Source organism: Chlamydotis macqueenii, chromosome 12, assembly GCF_036417535.1.
Source record: "Chlamydotis macqueenii isolate bChlMac1 chromosome 12, bChlMac1.mat, whole genome shotgun sequence".
Lineage (NCBI taxonomy): Eukaryota > Metazoa > Chordata > Aves > Otidiformes > Otididae > Chlamydotis > Chlamydotis macqueenii.
In genome coordinates this window covers 11,847,391-11,866,195 of record NC_141567.1, presented here as the reverse complement: position 1 = coordinate 11,866,195, position 18,805 = coordinate 11,847,391, and the positions used below count along the sequence as shown (strand labels likewise).

At 39.6% G+C, this 18,805-nt stretch overlaps 1 protein-coding gene across 1 annotated transcript in view; it reads right to left on the bottom strand.

Moving 5' to 3' along the window:
• Positions 1–18,805, bottom strand: part of FBN1 (fibrillin 1) — a 159,352-nt gene that overhangs the window by 32,921 nt on the left and 107,626 nt on the right. The window contains exons 32-42 of the mRNA XM_086756906.1: positions 17,931–18,056; positions 9,425–9,547; positions 8,732–8,854; positions 6,802–6,927; positions 5,114–5,236; positions 4,396–4,518; positions 3,377–3,541; positions 2,913–2,981; positions 2,674–2,799; positions 985–1,107; positions 189–347 (exon numbers count right to left, since the gene is read on the bottom strand). Of these exons, the coding sequence (XP_086613032.1) occupies positions 189–347; positions 985–1,107; positions 2,674–2,799; positions 2,913–2,981; positions 3,377–3,541; positions 4,396–4,518; positions 5,114–5,236; positions 6,802–6,927; positions 8,732–8,854; positions 9,425–9,547; positions 17,931–18,056 (1,386 nt within the window). The remainder of the gene's footprint in view (positions 1–188; positions 348–984; positions 1,108–2,673; positions 2,800–2,912; positions 2,982–3,376; positions 3,542–4,395; positions 4,519–5,113; positions 5,237–6,801; positions 6,928–8,731; positions 8,855–9,424; positions 9,548–17,930; positions 18,057–18,805) is intronic.

The window sequence follows — 18,805 nt, the reverse complement described above, 5'->3', positions numbered from 1 at the left end:
GAACACAAACTACTCCAGATATGCCTTCATTGTGAGTAGGGCTGATCACCTTCAGGCCAAAAAAGTAATTAAATCCCTTCATTTTAGACACACAAGAGCAAAGATATAGTATCTCTAACAATGTTACATCCACTAATAGTAATTATATTACCAAGGCTTTCAACTAGCTTTGCAATGCAAAAACGTACCAGTGCTCGGGATAGGACACTGTTCACAAGGCTTATTCCATGCACGTCCGATGTTGTAGGAACAGCAGCACATTTTCTTGGTCATATTAAAGAGCAGCTCACCATCACAGGTTTGATTGTCAGCATAGTAATTTCTGTAACACAGGCTTCTTCTCATATCTGTGAAAATGAAGAAAAACCCAGTCCAATGCATTAGCAACTCTTATGGAAGATGATCTAACTGAAGGGTTTAAGAGACACCTCCTTCAAATATTTACTTTTTAGACCCCTGTCAAGTAGATGCTGCAGCACTGTAGAATACTACAGAACAGTCTGTCCCTACAATATGACTCTAAAAGTACAAAAAAGCGTTTGCAATACAAATATTCAAGAGTAACCAGCACAGCTTTAGCATTGATCAGACTTATCAAAGGATTCAATATTGGCCTTTTGCCCAACACTGAAAAACATGAGCTTGTCTATGGTTCCCCCTAAGAACCGTACGCAGCTTGTGACTTCATTCTGTGAAGCCTGAGTAATTTTAGTAGAGTTTCACATGTAGAAGCTTCTAAAGCTGAAGTGAAACTTAGAAGGGATGAACACAGAAAATATCAAATTAAAAGAGAAATTCTGATAAAGTACTTGAAAGATCTGGCTTGCTTTATTTAATAAAATTAATGAAAAAAAGCTTGAACTTTCATTTAGTTAATTCTTATACAACTAAATTGAGAGAAATAGTTCTGATTTGTGCCCAGCAAAGCCTGCCCCAAAGCACTAAGATAAAGCTTAAAAAAACCCCGAAATCCTCAACCCATACCCATGCAGTTGTTTCCTCCATTGACTTGCATGTAATCAGGAGGACAGATGCAGGTGTAGTTCCCAACAGTATTGTAACATGTGCCGGGTCCACAAATGCCAGGTGTATCACACTCATTCACGTCTAGAAGAGAATAAAAAGGCAGTGAGTAGCCACAGAAGATTCCTCATTGTACTTCCAAGAATGAAAATGTCTCAGTAGCACCTGAGGTAGGAAGGTACTGGTGGAGAAGAGCTGAAAGGGTCTGAGTGAGGTCATGGTGGAGTGAAGTCCACACAGGGAAAGAAGTGGTGGTACACGTGGCCATGGAAAGCCTGGTTGTGATGTGAAGATGGGAACTCTGATATGTCTAGGCAGCTCAGAGACAGCAATTTGGTTTTTGCACCTGTTGCACAAAAATAGTATTTGAGGATCTCATTAATTCTGGATTCCCCGATCTGCACAGGGACCAAAGCTGTTTCCTGTGGAGTGCCCATCTCAATAAGTAATGAAGCTAAAACAGACTGATTGGATGGTTCAGGTCTGTTTGACTGGGGAAAGTGAACAACTTTCCCAACACAAGATGTCACCTTGACTTCATCAAGAGAGTTTATCCCTTTTTTAAAAAAACCCAAACCCATTTGATAGATGGGTAGATTTCCTCTTCAACATTTGTTGAGCTACGTAAGCACAATATGGATGAAGCACCTTGGTTCAGCTTTCATTTAGGACCTGAATCTTTTGTATTTCTGCAGGGTTTGGCACAGCATAGGCACTCTATTAACATTATTAACAGCCTGGAGGGCTGTAGAGAGCCTGCGCAATGGGATATTTAAGGACCTGATGGGTTTCTTAAATTTTATGTCCAGTACAACCTGACAGTTGCATGTAATGTGATGAGCATGTATTACTGACTGTGCTAAGCGAAAGAAAACATTTTGCAGTACAACCAATATTTTCAACCGGACATTGAGATCAGCAGGAGAGAAAATAAGCAGTAGAAAAAAGGCATGGGCACACTGTAACCAGCCCAGCAGACTCATGGGGCAAGTTTGCTCTTTATCTGACTGCTTATTCACTATCCATTATCAAACAGCTGGTTTTTTATAGATGGTTAGTAAATTATGTTTGACTTAAAGAAAAATTGTTGAGTTTTCTGTTTTTGATCAAAATCTGATAATTTTAAACTAAAATTTGCATAGATTTCAACATTGTCAAGAAGGTATTTTCTCCCTCTCTCAGTGCAACACTTCAACTTGTTCCAATTTTCCCATCCTTAAGCTTTAGTCTTGGTCATAGAATCATAGACTAGTTTGGGTTGGAAGGGACCTTTAAAGATCATCTAGTCCAAGCCCCCTGCAAGGAGCAGGGACATCTCCAACCAGATCAGATTGCTCAGAGCCCTGTCCAACCTGGCCTTGAACGTTTCCAGGAACGGGGCATCTACCACCTCTCTGGGCAACCTTTCCAGTGTTTTACCACCCTCAGTGTAAAAATTTTTTTCCTTATATCCTGTCTGAATCTACCTTCCTCTATTTTAAAACCATTACCCCTTGTCCTATCACAGCAGGCCCTGCTAAAATTTCTCCTTGTCTTTCTTATGTGTCTGGTTATGTTCCTTTTCAAGGACAGATTAATTCTTCTGCAAATTGATCTGTCATCATTTTCTAAGAATAAGAGCAGAAGAGTAGTTAAGTGAAGGCTACATACCATCGCACACTCGAGTCTCTTCATTCAGATAGTACCCTGATGGACACTGACACTGGAAGCTACCAAAGGTATTAATACATTTTCCTCCTTGGCAAAGTCCAGGCAGTTCTTGACATTCATCAATATCTGTTCAAACAAAACCGCAAACATTTAATCCATACTTTTCCATGAAAAGAACAACACTTTCTGAAGAAGTACATAATTTTAGACATGGAAATATAGGGAATTGTAAACATTACCTTCTAATATAACTGTAATAGGGTTTGGTCGGAATCCTTCCCCTCCAGGGCAAAGAACCTTATATTCAGCTGAAAACAAAACAGATTTATGAACCTAAAATAGTAGAAACATTTTCAGTACAATTATTTTTGAAAATTAATCAGATTATTACAGGTAATTGAAACGTAAAGTAAAAAAGTAAGCACATATAAACATTAGGTTTTACTCTATAACATCAACTGCTATTCCATTTCATAATGTACTTTTTTTTGTGTAACAGCAAACTTGCACAGAAGTGGTAATATTCTGACTAAACAGTTTTTTTTTAAAACTAGTGAAGTTTTTGGCTAAGACCAGTGGAAACCTGTCCCCTGCATGTACACAATAAATGATTACACCAGTCTTTGAGTTACCTGGCTAAATCAGAAAAAAAATCCAAGAAACACACTGTATTGCTGTGTTTAACCCAGGAAAGCCGACTTACTTGTGTTCACAAGTGGGCAATGTTCACAGGGAACTCCCCAAGCTTTGCCCAGGGAGCAGCAACAGGAAGCCTTAGAAACACCCACTCCGATCTCATTGCTGCAGAAGGTGCCACCATTATCTCCACGAGTTTTTATGTCCAGGTAACAGTTGCCAGACCGTGTATCTATTCAGAATGCAGATAATGACAAACACATCTTATGAGAGAGGAAAGCACAACACATCATCTCAAGATAAGAGACACCTTCAGGTGGCTCTCATTTCTTGTAGGGCAGCCAAAGAAAGTAACTTGTGTTGTCCTTAGATAGGACATTGGTGACCCATCCCTTGGCTTTGCTTGACTTCTCACAAAGTAGGGAATTTACTCAGCATGACCTAGGGCAGTTCAGCCAGGCCTTTTCTCATTTTGATTCACATTTTCACTGACATTTGTACATCCTTACAGTTCCAGAAATCCACTGCTTTCTCCTCTCCTTGAGGTTAACAAGCATGAAAGCATCTACTAAATGTTAGGAATTTCAAATACATTTTAATTTGAGGAACATCCTTATGCCCTCTTAAACAAACTAAAGTCAAAAAATATCAGAGGATTACTAAGCAGTTGGAGCCTTATACAAGAGCATTTCCATCAGTTATGAAGCTTGTCAAGCTGCACTCAATGCCACAAGAGCATGGGTGGCTTTATGCTGCAACTTCATTCGCTTGCCATCTTTGGACCATCTGGGTGTTGGTTTAAGGTTGTTGAAATTTAAAATTGTCTCATGACTGCTGCAAATTGTGGACAGCTGTAACAAGCCTCAAGGGGTCGGTTCTGGCAGCCGGGCACTGCAGGCATGCTACATCACTCTGGACATGCTCCCGCTGCACTATTACAGCTTCGAAGCCAGGGACAGTGGGGTGGGAGTTGGAAAGCCTGTTGGAGACCCTTTTCCATGACCTGGGCCTTTATTCCTAAGCAGTTAGCCTTGCAGCCCCTCTGTGCAACTCCACTTGTAAATAACATAAGGAGTGGTCCCTTACCAACACATCCAACTCGGGTGGGATTCAGTTCAAAATCAGGAGGGCATTCACAGGTGTAACTACCAGCAGTATTGACACATGTGCCACTAATGCAGGTTGTGGGATCTGCACATTCATTAACATCTGCAAGAAAAAACAGCATGTGGTAAGCAAATACTCCAGGACACTGCAAATCATCAATGCATAAGGTAATACATGCTGACCACCACAAATCCACTAGTTATGAGATAATGATCTCCAGAAAGCTCTGAAAAATACATACACATTTTAGAAGAACAGTAGTCTGAGATGAATTCATCATTTCATGAGGAAAAAAAAAAATGGTTTTCCTGGAAATCTATGAACTAAAATTCACACAAAGTACTAAAAAAATACTTAAGGGAAAAATACATAACAAGGTCATAGCTTACCATCCAGCACTGTGAATGGAAACTACAAAGCACAACACATCTGTGCCTGGGAGATATGGACAGACAGGGGGCTTATCTCTGCTCTGCTTTTCCCCTTCTTTTAAGCCAATGGGATATCAGAGGTTGACAAAGAAGGGGAAAGAGGAGTGCAGAAAAGGTAAGAAAGAGAATCCTGTGTCCTACAGCAAGGAAGTCTGCATTTTCTTATATCTAGTCTGATTTGTACAGCTTTTTAAAATAATTTCTTAAGGAGTTGACCACAACCCTAACGGAAAATTAAAAAGCATGTTATTCAAAATTATCTTTACCTGTGCAGTTGCCACCACTTCTGTCCAACTCGTAGCCCACTTCACACTCGCATCGGAAAAGTCCAGGGAGGTTATGACAAGTACCGTAAACACAAATGTTTGGAAGTGAGCACTCATCAATATCTAACAGAGGAACAGGAGGAGAAAAATATAAGGTTTCCTTATCTTTATAAGATATAGACAGAGAACTGCAAAAAAGTTCAGAAAACACAGACCTGGAAGCCAACTGCTCGTGCACATCATGCAAGACCAGAAAAAAACCAACATGTAAGATTTATGTTTGGAGTCTAAGGAATCTAATCCATAGCTTTTTCTGGGGGCAAAAGGTTATTTATAGTGTCTCTGGAAGCCATGCCAGAAACAATTTGAGCTTATTAGTGGGTTAATCTGACAAGTAGCAAAATTAAACATGGCAGGAGAAATGCTTTAAAAAATGAAGTTTATTCTAAATCAGCAGCCATCTGCAGAAAGCTGAACATCAGCAAAGAAAAAGCTTGTGCCCAAAGGTGAACTTGATGCTCGTCTTCAGGTTTCTGCATTTGACAGATCTCAAGTGTGTCAAGCAGAGCTCACTTTGTACCTTTTGTCCAAATCATTGCATCTGATTCAGTATTTACTGAATGCTGTATGCACTGCACAAAGAACCATCAATTTGATACAATAAAAGGTGTGTTTACAAAGGACCTTGAAATACTGCCTTTAGTGTACACATCTGAGACATCAAGGAAAGTCTGTTTTAGCAACAGGAGCTAGGCTCTATATAAGCTATTTAAAGTTAGCTAAAAGGTTTGAAAGTAAATTGTTTCATGAAACATTATAAAACCTAATATTGTTTTAGTTTACAAAAAAATTCACTCTCATAAATAATTTCTGTAAGTAGATTACTAAAAAAAAATACACAGAACACTTTTCAGGGGAAAAAGTCCTATTTATAGGGATGTACTTATGAACTCCATCAAATACCAGTTACAATGAGTTATTACTATGTTGGATGATAGATGGCTGCTTGTTCTTGACTGACTTAGCTGAATAGCATCGTATCAACTGGGACTTCCAATGTTACAATCAAATATATGATGTTAATCATGTTGGTAACATGTTTATTATTTGATTTTTGTGAATCTTTGCATAGGCAAAGCTCTTATGAATGAGCTATACACAGTTAACTGACAACCCACTTTCAAAACTGAACAAATACTCATGGCTTGGGTTTTTTTTGGTAGTCATATAAACTTCCTGCAAGGCTTCAAACTCTGATTCTGCACCTCACAGAAGCCCTCACAGCATGTTCACTGTATTAGCTACCAAATTAGAGTTTTTCAGCTTCATATACACCAAGGCAAAGTAACAACTGTTTCTGTTTGACTGTTATGAATAAAATGAAGAACTGGGTACAAACGACAAAGATTAAATGGCAGCTCATGGTGCCATTTGGACCACCGAACAGACCCACAAATAATATGTCATAAGATAGGCTCCAAAAAGCCATTCTCTCTATATACGATAGGTAAATGAACACTTAGAGGCCCATAATAAATATATAAACTGAAAAAAAAGCAACTACTATTGACAATTTCCATGCAGTTCTCAATACCACCACAAATGCAGCCAATTGCAAAATTTTTCAAACATAAAATACTATTAAGGCCGAATTTCTTGAGTGTTGTTTAAAGCTTACAAAGAATTACCTTCACATGCTTTCCCATCTGGACTTGGCAAAAATCCCATATCACATTCACAGCGATATCCTCCAGGGGCATTGAGGCACTGCCCATTTTCACAGAGATTCAAGTTTTCTGAGCATTCATCAAGGTCTGTAAAGGGAAGAGAAATTGCAGCTTTACAGTAAACATTGTTTTCTCACCAACATTTGTTCCAGCTGAAGCATGCAGTGTTCCAAAGATTTTAATTATTCAATTACCTCTGAACACTTGCAGAAAAAGTGCAATCTAGTTATGTGCAGAGACTATTACATGTAACAGCTTGGGATATTTCTGACATGTTGAAAGTACAGCTTCTAACCAAAAGGAAAATCAGAGAAAGGCACAGACTCCTGAAGTAGCTCTAGTTTATAACAATTGCAGGCAGTACACAGGGTCAAATTTAGACTCAGAATGAGCACGTGAATTTTATTATCATTATTGTTTCTATTACAGTAAAGCCTAGAGGCAGCAATTGAAAAAAAGAGGTTTACTGTGCAACGAGCAAACTTGATAATAGGTGCTCTCCATGCCAAACATACAAAACACTGGCAAAAAGTTACACTGAGGTGAAAAAAACTTGATCAAAATTAAACTTGAGGTTAGAGCTGGTAAGAAAAACAGCCTTGCTACTGGACTACACTGCCTTCAGATAGATTGTGGCCCTTACTCTCTAGCTGAAATTTTATACATCACAAAAAAACTGTACTTGTTGCTACAGAGTCTGGCTGGCAGTGTGAGCTTGTAGAAGTCCATGGCTGGCAAAGCAAAGGTAGTACCTACCAGGGTGAATGCTGCACGCTTTGGCAGATGGCTTACAGAACACCTGCGTACCCTAGTTAGAGATGCAGCCACCTCTTGAATTCATGAACAGTAAAGTATCCAAATAAAAAAAAAAAAAAAAAAAGTTCTACTGATTTCAGAAATTCTGTAAGCAGTTCATTTGAAATATGTAGTTTATAGACTCCTGGAATCCATCATATTGGAAATTAATAAAGAGCACTGGGTTATGAAGGCCATACTAAGGAAGCTGAATCAGATTCAAGAGTAAATTATACGAAGATAATTAAACATAATCCCAGGGTCCACTTATAATTTGGAGTGATTCAAATTCAGCTTTAAGCTTGCTGAATTGGATTCTCAGATGCCACAAAAATCTGCTGTAGTTGATAAGACTGCTGCTGATTTGCACCAGTTGAAAATCTGGCCCACCAGCTGTCTATCGTGTGGCTTTTTTCTAAACACCGTCACACTCCATGTAGCATCACCAGCAACACCGATATCCTTAATGTAATAGCAGTGCTCCTGATGACTAAGCTTCCATCAGCTAATCTGCTCTTCAAGGTAGAAGATTGAAGTGTGGGTGGGAAAAAAATCTCTCTAGCAATGTTTTATAATCACAGTTTATAAAATGAGATTTCAGAAGCAGCTACTTTCATCATTCTACATGTCAGCACTGCATCCTGAGATCATTTCTCAGGACCATGCAGTAAAGAGGGCAGACAGCACACACTCACTTGTGGAAAGAACAAACATTTTCAGGCAATTTTATGAAGTAATTTTGATGCATGTTCCCTATTATTTAAATATTAAGGTGAGTAGCCAATGGACTGGTTTACCAACTAGCCAAATTACATGATCAAGCATTGTTTTAATAATTTTGACATCTACTCCAACTAACAAGAAAAGCTCAATGAAAACTTGCATTTTATCAAGTGAAAAAAGGGACTGCTTTAGACTAGGTATGATACACAGTATTTCTTTCAAGTTATGGCAACTTAGGTGAAATAGAATGGAAGATGACATATTAGAGAATAACTTCAAATGTTTAAAAGCTCTTTCTGTGTATTGAATCATAGACTAACTCAAGTTGCAAGGGACCACGGGAGATCATCCAGTGCTCTCCTGTACAGCTCACCTGTACAAGTGAAGCCATCCCCAGTGTAACCCTCTTTACACAGGCAGCGGTAAGAGCCCATGGTATTCTTGCAGTCAGCATGTGGGCTGCACATGTGGGTTCCATTGGAGCACTCATCCAGATCTGTAAAATAATTGAAAAATTAAAGGGAAAAAAAAAAGGAAAAAGTGACATTAATTAAAAAAACACACCATGAATACAAACTTTAAGTAGCGTATGGCACAGAGAAGCTCTACTTTAAATAATCTTCCATAATAAAACCCACACATATATGGGGTCATCTGACTAGAAAAGCGGGCATAGCTTATTTGCAGACCAACAAAGAAGTCTTACAAAGCAACTGTGAATGCGGAAGCTGCAGGGCACTCTCAAAACTAAGACCTTATCTCGTTTTCACAGGGAGCATCAGGAGACCTCTCACTGCCTCCCATCAGCTACCCTCAAGGACACAGCATCTCTCTCCATGGTCCAGTCTGTTTTGACCATCACACAAGCCAAACATGAGATAATGCTGATTTCACAGTTACCATGGTGAAGAATTTGTCCTCCAACAGATCATGTCAAATCAACCTAACAAGTTTGATAACCATTTATCTTCTCAATTTGTAGGTGTGGTCTTCATTTTATTCAGAGTTGCCAGGACTCAGTTTTTGTCTGATCTTACAAATAAAAACAAATGTCTATGACCCTCACCTGTGCACTTGATACCATTTCCGATCCAGCCAGGACTGCAGCTACATTTGAAACTTCCTGCTGTATTTGTACATATCGCATGTCTATCGCAGTTATGGGCTCCAATTTCACACTCATTGATATCTGTAAAAACAAAGAGATGTTTGAAGAGCTCATAGATCAAACTTTCCCACATTCAGATAACTCATACTGGAATTTCTCAAGAAAGACAATGTGAACATGAAAGTAAGCATGCATTTCTTTATAACATGACATGTAAAAATGAAGTAGAAGAGAAATAAAGTCACAACAAAGAAAAGCAAAGAATATATAGCGTATTTCAAACATGTGCTGCCCTACTATGCATTTTTTCTGATAGGCATATGAATCAGTACCTCTGCAGTTCACTCCAAAGCCTGGTAATTTTCATATTCAAGGAGGAAAACAGTAACTCAGGTTTCCCTTCTTTTTCTAACTGGTGCGCTCAGAAAGAATGCGAGGCCACAGCCTTTGGAAGAGGATGACTAGTATCCATAAAGACTACCACCGCAGGTGTTCAGCATCCTGGGATGTACATTTGTCAAGCAGCTTTGCAATAGGTTGTGGGTCAGATTTGATGACTAGGAGCTGGTGTGAAGACCTGTGCTCCCCTGACAATAGAGAGATACCACTACAGTGTACTGGCTTGTATCTTGACCACACCTTAATATGACTGAGGGAAAGAAGACAGCTTTCCCATCTGCCCATCCTGGGGTGGGCAGAGAAGGACTCAGGTGGCTCTACATTGCATGGTTTGCTAAAAGGTCTCAGAGGCAACTTTGCTGCCCAGGGACTCCTGGAATGCAGCACTCCCACAGCCCCCACTGTTTCTGCAAAGATGCTGATGAACACCAGCTGGGCACCACCTGCAAACTTTTTCTAGGATTATCTCTAGGCAGTTAACGAAGCCAGGTTCTGCTTTGCTAGAGACTGTGGAAGGTGGAGGATGGGCAGTACCACTGTATTTAATGTGACAGCTGATGGACACAAAGCTCATCAGACACGCAGTTTATTAAGAACTCAGGAAACCTAACACAGTGGAAAAAAGTCAGCATCCTTGGAGACACCAGGCAGCAAGTCATCCAGTCTTCAAAATATGCATTTGTGCCAGCACATTCTATTTCAGTTCTTGCTATTTTCACCTTATTTTCATTCTTGGGCATTCTCTGGCAATGTCAAAATGTAGAGACAGAAAAAAAAACAAACTGATTCTTCCATGTCACAAAACAATATTAATGCCCTATATAACTACTTAGAGAATGTATAAACTCAAAGGCAAAGTTTTCAGAAATTACTACTGGTAACCAAAACAAAAGTGGCAGGAATTTTCTTACACATCTGAGCTAGGGATTTTACAGTGTTTTCTGTAACTGAGCTCTCTCTAACTGTGCTTCACTTCCATGGAGGATGTAAATTATCTAGCATTCACATCAAACCACTTAATATTTACACCAATTTTTTTCAGCCCTCCCAGGTGCCTTTGCTGTTGCAATAAGATAAATCATCTCATTCTGTAAAACAGTTGACAGAAAGGGAAAACAAGAAAACACAATCTGCATGATTACACACTTAAAAATCCAGTTCAGACCCCTCCCGAGAAAACGATTAAGAAAAGGCATCAGCTGTCAACCATGAGAACCTTTGGGGTTCTCAGCCCCCAAACCATAGACTTCAGTTTCCCTATGATTGTACCTAAAAACAATTAGCTCTTTAAAGAGGACAAGAGAGTGGATCCGTTGGGGAAATCGTCCAGCTACCATCTTAATAATTTTTTCTGTAACCCTTTCTTAAGTTTTTCTGCCCACACTTCTTTAGACAAAAGGCTCTATGTCCATTCTCTTTGCCCTGTACATGTAGTTTGTCTTTTCACAAAGGGTACACTGAGACGTGACTCTGAGAAGCAAACAACATACATCCGTCAACATACAATTAAATACTCAGGTCCAGAAATTACCCAAACCCACTGCTGGCTTGGGGTTTCTTGGTTTGGTTGGGTTGTGCTGTTTTTGGTTTTGTTTTGGTTTGGTTTTTTTTTAAAGTCTGTATAGTGGAACTGCATCCAATCTTACTTTCCTGGGTTTCTTTCTAAATGAGGCATTGCTCTGAATCAAAACTCCAGACATCAGACATGAGTATTCCCATAATCTGAATGCTGATGTCTAGATACGGATCTAAATCTGGCAGCTGGAATCTACTTTTAATGAACGTTGACTGCCTCAACAAGCCTGAAAACATGCAAATGGACATTTACTTTTTAAAACTTAAAAAAGGTTCAGCAGTAGATAATCTCAGAGCATATTTGCGTTCAGCATGTGCAGAAACTCATACGAAGATATCATCACCCTGAGCAGGAAACTAGTGTCTGTCAAAAATCTTAAGGGTGGTCAGAAAATAAAACAACTCATTTTGGCTCAGACTGAAGGGAAAGACTAGAAGGAATTTCAAGAGGTCAGCTACAGTATACATTGACATAAAGAAGCTGAGGCAAACACTCTATATTTTAACCTTTACATGATTTTAAAACGAAAACTGTTACACCACTGCTAACATCGAGATTGCACTGTATTTGATTGTTTGATGCTTTGAAACACACAGGCAATCACATGCTTCCTGATATCCCGCAGAGCACAACAAAACAACACAAAAACCATCATCAGTGGAGAGATTTCTGCCAAGAATTTTTTTAAACCACCAGCAAACATAAACAGAAACTTGCATGCAACAGCTACACCGCAATGAAGCCAAGCTCAGGCTCAAATTTAAGACAATCTAAAACAAATTTTCAACTCTACATAAAGTGACTGTGGACTCCATCCCACCTCACACTGGCCCGCTAACACTTTGCATCCGCGAGCCCAGTTGAAGAGCAGCCCTGTGACACTGGTGCCCTTGCACTGGACACTTGTTCCCCGACTTGTTTGACACACACACTAAAAAGCTTGGAATCTTCCACGGGATGAAAGTTGTGAGCACAAATCTATACCCAAACACAGGTATTTATAATGGGATCACCTTTCTCAGAGATCATCCCCTGAAATGCCATTCCATTTGCTTTGAACAAAATCCTGAAATCCTTTTCAGTTTTTTTTCCAGGAAAAAATTTTCAATAGATTTCAATGTTTTTTGCCTGGGTGAAGATCAAATAGGGAATGCAAAATATATTTTCTAATACCATCTACCTTTACAGGGACATTGCAGGGCTTATTTCATTGATTTATGGAAAGGTTTGCAGATACTTAAATGCAAGCCAACTGAGGCATATAAAATGCCATCACTGGCTTCATCCCAGGTTTTGCTTACTTTCAGAGCTATCTGCGTTTAACTCAGATGCTGTTTTGCTATAATCCCTATTCTCTCCTTTCATTGCACAGCTACGTTATAAGCCTAAATTTATTGCATTGCAATTATTTCCAAGTCAAAAGAGATCTCAGACCAAACAGGGTCCTGAGTAAATGGGGCAGTGAAATAAATTGAATTTATGCCTGCTTACACTGGAGCTTAATATGGATTTATGTTGCCATAAGTATTGAATTATGGCTTCACAGAATGAAACAAAAAGGTGAAGTTGAGCTCTGTAGGGGAAAAATTAACTTAACATAAATATCTTTCATAAAAGCAAGAGTCCAGATTGTGCTGTCTGCATGGCAGTACAAACAGTACTACACTCCTCAAACACTCCAACTATTTTTGCATAATTGTTTGAAGAGAAAGGCATTACTCAGACTGAGTAAAGGTATCATGACCCAAAGTGCACACAGAAGGACACAATTCAAGTCAGGGTTTCACACAATGATGGCCTATTCCCATTAACTTCAGGGAGATTTTCACTACAGAGTAAAGGAGTGAGTCACTGATTTATATCAACCTTCTCCTTCTGCCTCCAGACAAGCCAAGGAAAATAAAGACATTCCAAGCCGAGACTGACACTGCATCCTCAGCCGGTCCCATTGTGCCCCAGTCCTGCTGCACACATGTTCTCAGCTTTGTAATTGCACAACTCCCATTAATACTAAGGGAGTTGTCTGCCTATAACAGATGAGAATACGCATGATAAATAATATGCAGATTTGACATCATAACAATCCCAAGCACTCTGGGGAAAAAAACTGTCAGTCACCCTATTTTGTTGGCTCCATCAGTTCTTTTCTCTGGACAAATATTTTTTCTCTCAAGCCTTTGGCAACTAATAAAGCATCTCTCCCATTAATCACAGAGGCACATTTTTTTAGGGCTGCAAGATGTGCAGCGCAGCAAAAATACATGTCACATATACCTGTCACGTTGGCACTACGCTTGCAAATGTGGCAACCAAAGGAAAGAAATGGCTAGCCAGTATCTGCACAGCACATCTCTAGGCAGTCTGCTTGTGGATCTCATTAAATTCGGCCAGAGAGGAGCATGGGGATAAGTCACTGTATTCTCACCTATACTCCAGAAGCACCCAAGTCATTCCTCTGCATTTGAACAGAATGAGAGTGAGCACTAACCTACAAAACCTCACACATTCATCACAGGGTATGAAACCCTCAAGGTACTCTGTGTACCATTTTCATTTTCTGTTAAGTTTCATTGGGGCTTCAATATTCTATAAGGATTCCTAGCAAAGTGTGAATTTAATTCAGTCTCCACCTATAAATCAGTACTGTTTGTCAGGAATTATGCAAATCCCTTAAGCACTTTCAGACTTCTTAATTTTTTTGGCGCTCTCTACGTATCTGTGCATTTTATCACACTGACGTTTCACTGGTATTTCAAGCCTGGGCCCGATTCCCACAGGACCAGTCGTCTGGTGGAAGTCACAAGGCATTTCCTCATCCTGGGTCACTGCCCATGTAATCAGGTAGGTAAAAGGGAGGATTTTTCAGAGGGAGAAGACTGTGAATTTCAACTTAGCACTCACACAAGTAGAAAAATGCATGGAAAAAATTCCCTATTCTAATGTCCATACCTGTAAAATGGTTTTCTCTGTTGGAGTCACTCTTGGATTTTATTCAGCATACTGCACCACAAGCACCTCTTGGAGTTTCACATGGGGCAGTTCAGTTTGTGCCTGCAATCCATCCTTACGTCATCAGCCTTGGGCGCAGCGTGTTATTGCTGGACAGACGCCTACTCACAATACACTCCTTCTGTAATACCCCTATTTGGCGGGCAACATCTTAATATTATTATTTTCTGGTATTTGGCCTGACACAGCCAGCTCCCAGATTCATAAGAGGAAATGGACTTGTTTCACTGATACCAGAACACTCTTGTGCCACCAAGACTGAAACACAATGTATTATTAATGGCCAGAAGCCAAAGGCAGGGGAGAGAGGCAAGTACATTGTACAAGTCACAAAATGTTATGGACCTATTTCTGAGGGCAAATGACAGGGCTCACTATGACTATGGGCCCACAATGACTATGCCCTTCACTGTGTCAGGTACTCTTCTCTTTATAACTGTGTTATTGGCAGCCATGCAAGTATGTAGTGTGCAGTCACTCCTCCTTTATCCACTATCATTATCATTACCGGGTGACAGCAAGTAATGTTCAATTCAAGACCAAACTCTCTAACCTCACACCCCACACCAAGGCCGCAGCTGAACATCTTTCACTAGCCCTTCTCCAAACAGCACCAGCATGGCCCTTGCACAGTCAGAATCTGGTCTCAGCTCTACAACTCCCTGAGCCTGCTGTGGAGAAACCCAGCTGACTTTTAAAGTACATTTATTTTTGATGTGATGGCCATCTCAGGCAACTTCTGGCCCCAAGTTCACCTCACTTAGTTTGACTTTGTGAAGAGCGCCCTAAGCCTGTGCAAGCACAGCTCCACCAGGAGCAGACAGGAGATCTGCGTGCACAGCCGTAACTGGCAAGGATGGATGCGAGAGAGTCAGAGAAAAATTTGTTCCTCTGTGAAAATATCAGAGCAAGTTAATCTAAGGCTCTACAACAGTGAAATATTGCAAATTTACAGGCAATACTCCAGAGTGGTGATGAATCACAAAATACAAATGCAAGTGCCAATAAAGGATTCCATCTCTGCACACATACATGTATGCTTTATTGAGAGAAAAAGCAGAGAAGATATTTGTCAAAGTGGGGCAATCTGGAACCAGGATAGGGGAGAACATTGCAATCTTCTCTCTAGTGGCTATGCACCATTGCCTGCCTAGAAAAATCTAAAATGAACTGCAGTTAGTCATTCTTGTCACAGTTTGCCTTGTGAATGTAAATTAAACCATTCGTAGCACGTTGCCTAGGAAACCTGCATCTAAAACGTATATTTTTGCATATTTTTTAAAAAATATATTTTTGTTACTAAAATCTCTCCACATTCTCACTGAGAATCAAGGAGGCAGGGAACTAACATCTGTGTGGGATGGGAATGTAAGTCAGTGGGTGGATTCTGAATACTGTTAAATGATTGGGGAAAAAACATGTTTATTTGTTAAAATGGAAACAATCAGTAATGACAAGGGAGCTAAAATATTTAAACAAATCTGTAATGGAACCCACAGCATGTTATTTAGTTGTTCTCATGAAACAGAGAACCTCCCATTCCAAGTGCTGTACACATTTTTGTAATTTTTTTCCACGTGACCTCCTAAAAAACTGTGGATGCTTTTGATCTGTCTGTAAGACAAGAATTGAATCCTGGGGTTAAGGTGCTGTTGGCAAGGTCCCTCCAGAAGAAGCCTTGAAGGATGCTCTCATGGTCTGCAGTGCCTAAGCCTGGGAACTTGAGTTCTGCTCTAATACTGTGCAAACACAAGGTGAGGAATTCAGAGGTCTTCACCAGTAAATCAGACTTTGTTTAAAAAAAAAAAAGTGAGAATCTGCACAATGTAGTCACAATGAGAGCTGTATCCACAGTTTCTTCAGTATGAAACCAACCTAGAAAATTCTTGCTCTGCTTCCTCCTTTTTATTATTTAAATCCAAATTACTTCGGTGATTCATTTTTGAGTATAGTCCCATCTCGGCTGTATCAGCATAACTGATACTTCATCTTTTTGTCTTAGACCACTGGCCTCTTTCAAATTACTGAGCCCCTCTACAGCATCTGTTGTAACTAAGGTGTCCTGGTGGTTTTCCTGGTGAGTGTCATCCTCCCTAGGACACCAGCATATAACCAAAAGCAGCAGAGGATGGGCTGAGGGAAAGATAAAGATGTGTGGTGGTGGGAAGAGCTTACATGGCAGACAGCATTCATCCAGAGGGCCAGGCTTGGCTGGGACCAGGAGGGAGGGATTTCCCTGCCTCTCCGTTAACAAAAAAGTATTGCTTGGGACATTTGCCACTACCCTGCGTCACACTATGCCAAAATGATGGCTATTTCCAGGCACTTCTCCAGAAGCCATACCTCAGATTCCTCCCCTGCCTCCATGAATTTTCTCTGTCTTTTGCCTTTTACTAGTTGCTTCATCTTCCCTGACTACTCCTGACTGTCACTCATTATGTTGGGAGTGATAGCTGTGCCATGTGTAACTGATCAGCATGAGGCTTTTCAGGTCTAGAGTACTGAAGATCTTCATATAATTTAGCACAGAAACAAAGAACATCAAAATGTTGGTCTACAGGGTACAATTAGGGATTTCTTGGATTTAGATCAGTTCATATGTAAGTCAAAGGCAGCTGTTAAAAATGCACAACTATTCGTCCACGGTCCAATATGCAAAGTACAACTCCAGCTCTTAGATTGTTCTATGAGAGCTGTAAAAAAAACAGCTTCATATATTTGAGGCACTTACAGAAGTACTTTATTAACTCTGTACAATAAGGGCAGACTAAGAATAAAAGTTTGTCTCAAAGACATTGCCAGAAATGTGTTTACCCTAAGTCTACATTAAAAATTATATTAAACATATGTTTGTATTCACATTTGGGCAAAGCCTAAGACTTTCAACACCTTGGCTTGAGACACCAGCACTAGGATTATTAATATCATGCCCTTGGAGCTTGTATATTTGAATCTCATTTCTGTTTGCTGGCAATACATGAAATAATGCAAATTCTGATTTTGCTGATATAATCTAGTTGAGTAGCTGTATTGTTGCCACTCTGCAAAAACCAAAAATATATTTTAGCACATATTTCAAGCCATCTGTGTTTGCCAAAATAATGCTTGGAACCAATACCTGTTATTTGCATGCATAGTATACAATTAACTATTCCAAATGCACTGAGGTCCTCAGGAGCCTGTCAAGTTACAGGCAATGGCACTTTCTGTTCTCTTAGACCAACAACAATGCAGTAATAAGCCAAGTTTTGTTCCCAGTGGACATTTTGTCATTCATTTCAGCAGAAGCAGCATCAGGCTGAATGTTGTGCCACTGAAGCTCAGCAGAACACAAGGTCAGCAAAGTTGGATAAGAGATACAATATTTAGCACAAACAAGTGAAAACAAGCACAGTGAGAGGAGGTCTTGAACGCTATGAGAAAAGGGCATGGAGGCTCATGAGTTTAACCAAAAGTTAATAATTAAACTTTAAAACATACCTGTGCAACCAGTTGTGCCTTTCTTGCCTGAATATCCCATATCACAATGACAGATAAATGAGCCTTTTGTATTCTCACAGGTTCCACTCAGACAGATGTTTGGATGCAGATCACACTCATTAACATCTAAAAAAACCCCATGAATTAAGATTTATTAAATAAAATTCTTAGAAAGTAACTGGCAAAAATCTCAAGATCTGATGTTCTGGTACAAAAATGAGTCTATGTATGCAAAGAAAAAACTGCTTAGGTTAGTTATTCCTTGCCTAGTATACATTTTGAGATCTGGTTTAACACTGCTATATCCCCCTAGCTGTATTAACATACCTTTAATCCCAACTTTCCTTAAAAAATAGAGACTAAGATTCAGCATATTAGCCAAAGAATGACTATGACTATTCATTGATGCTATGTATATGTGTGCGTATACGTACATTCATATATGCTTGTATACATTATCTAGTTTTGTACAAACATTTCTTCTCAAATGTGCTCCAGATTTTTAATTTAAATGTGAAAATTTGGTTTTGGAGATACACTGTTTCATTACTTTGTTCTACCAAGGTACAGCACATGCACATAGTTTTGTCTTAGAGAAAAGTTTAAATCATCACTTGTGATTTATCTTGCTAGAAATTTTCCACAGCATCATCCACTAGTATGCCCCTTCTGCAAGCACTCTTTCATCTAAGCTGCATAAAAACCTCACTGGAAGAGGATCCAAAGATACGATGCTATAGGTCATCATGTTTGCATCCTGATCTACAGAGCTATACAGAGATTACATCTGCGTTTGATAAACACAGCTACACAGCTTGTGCAATGGGGCTAGTCCTATAGTCACCTGGCCAAAATTAGGGCGTAAGAGAAATACT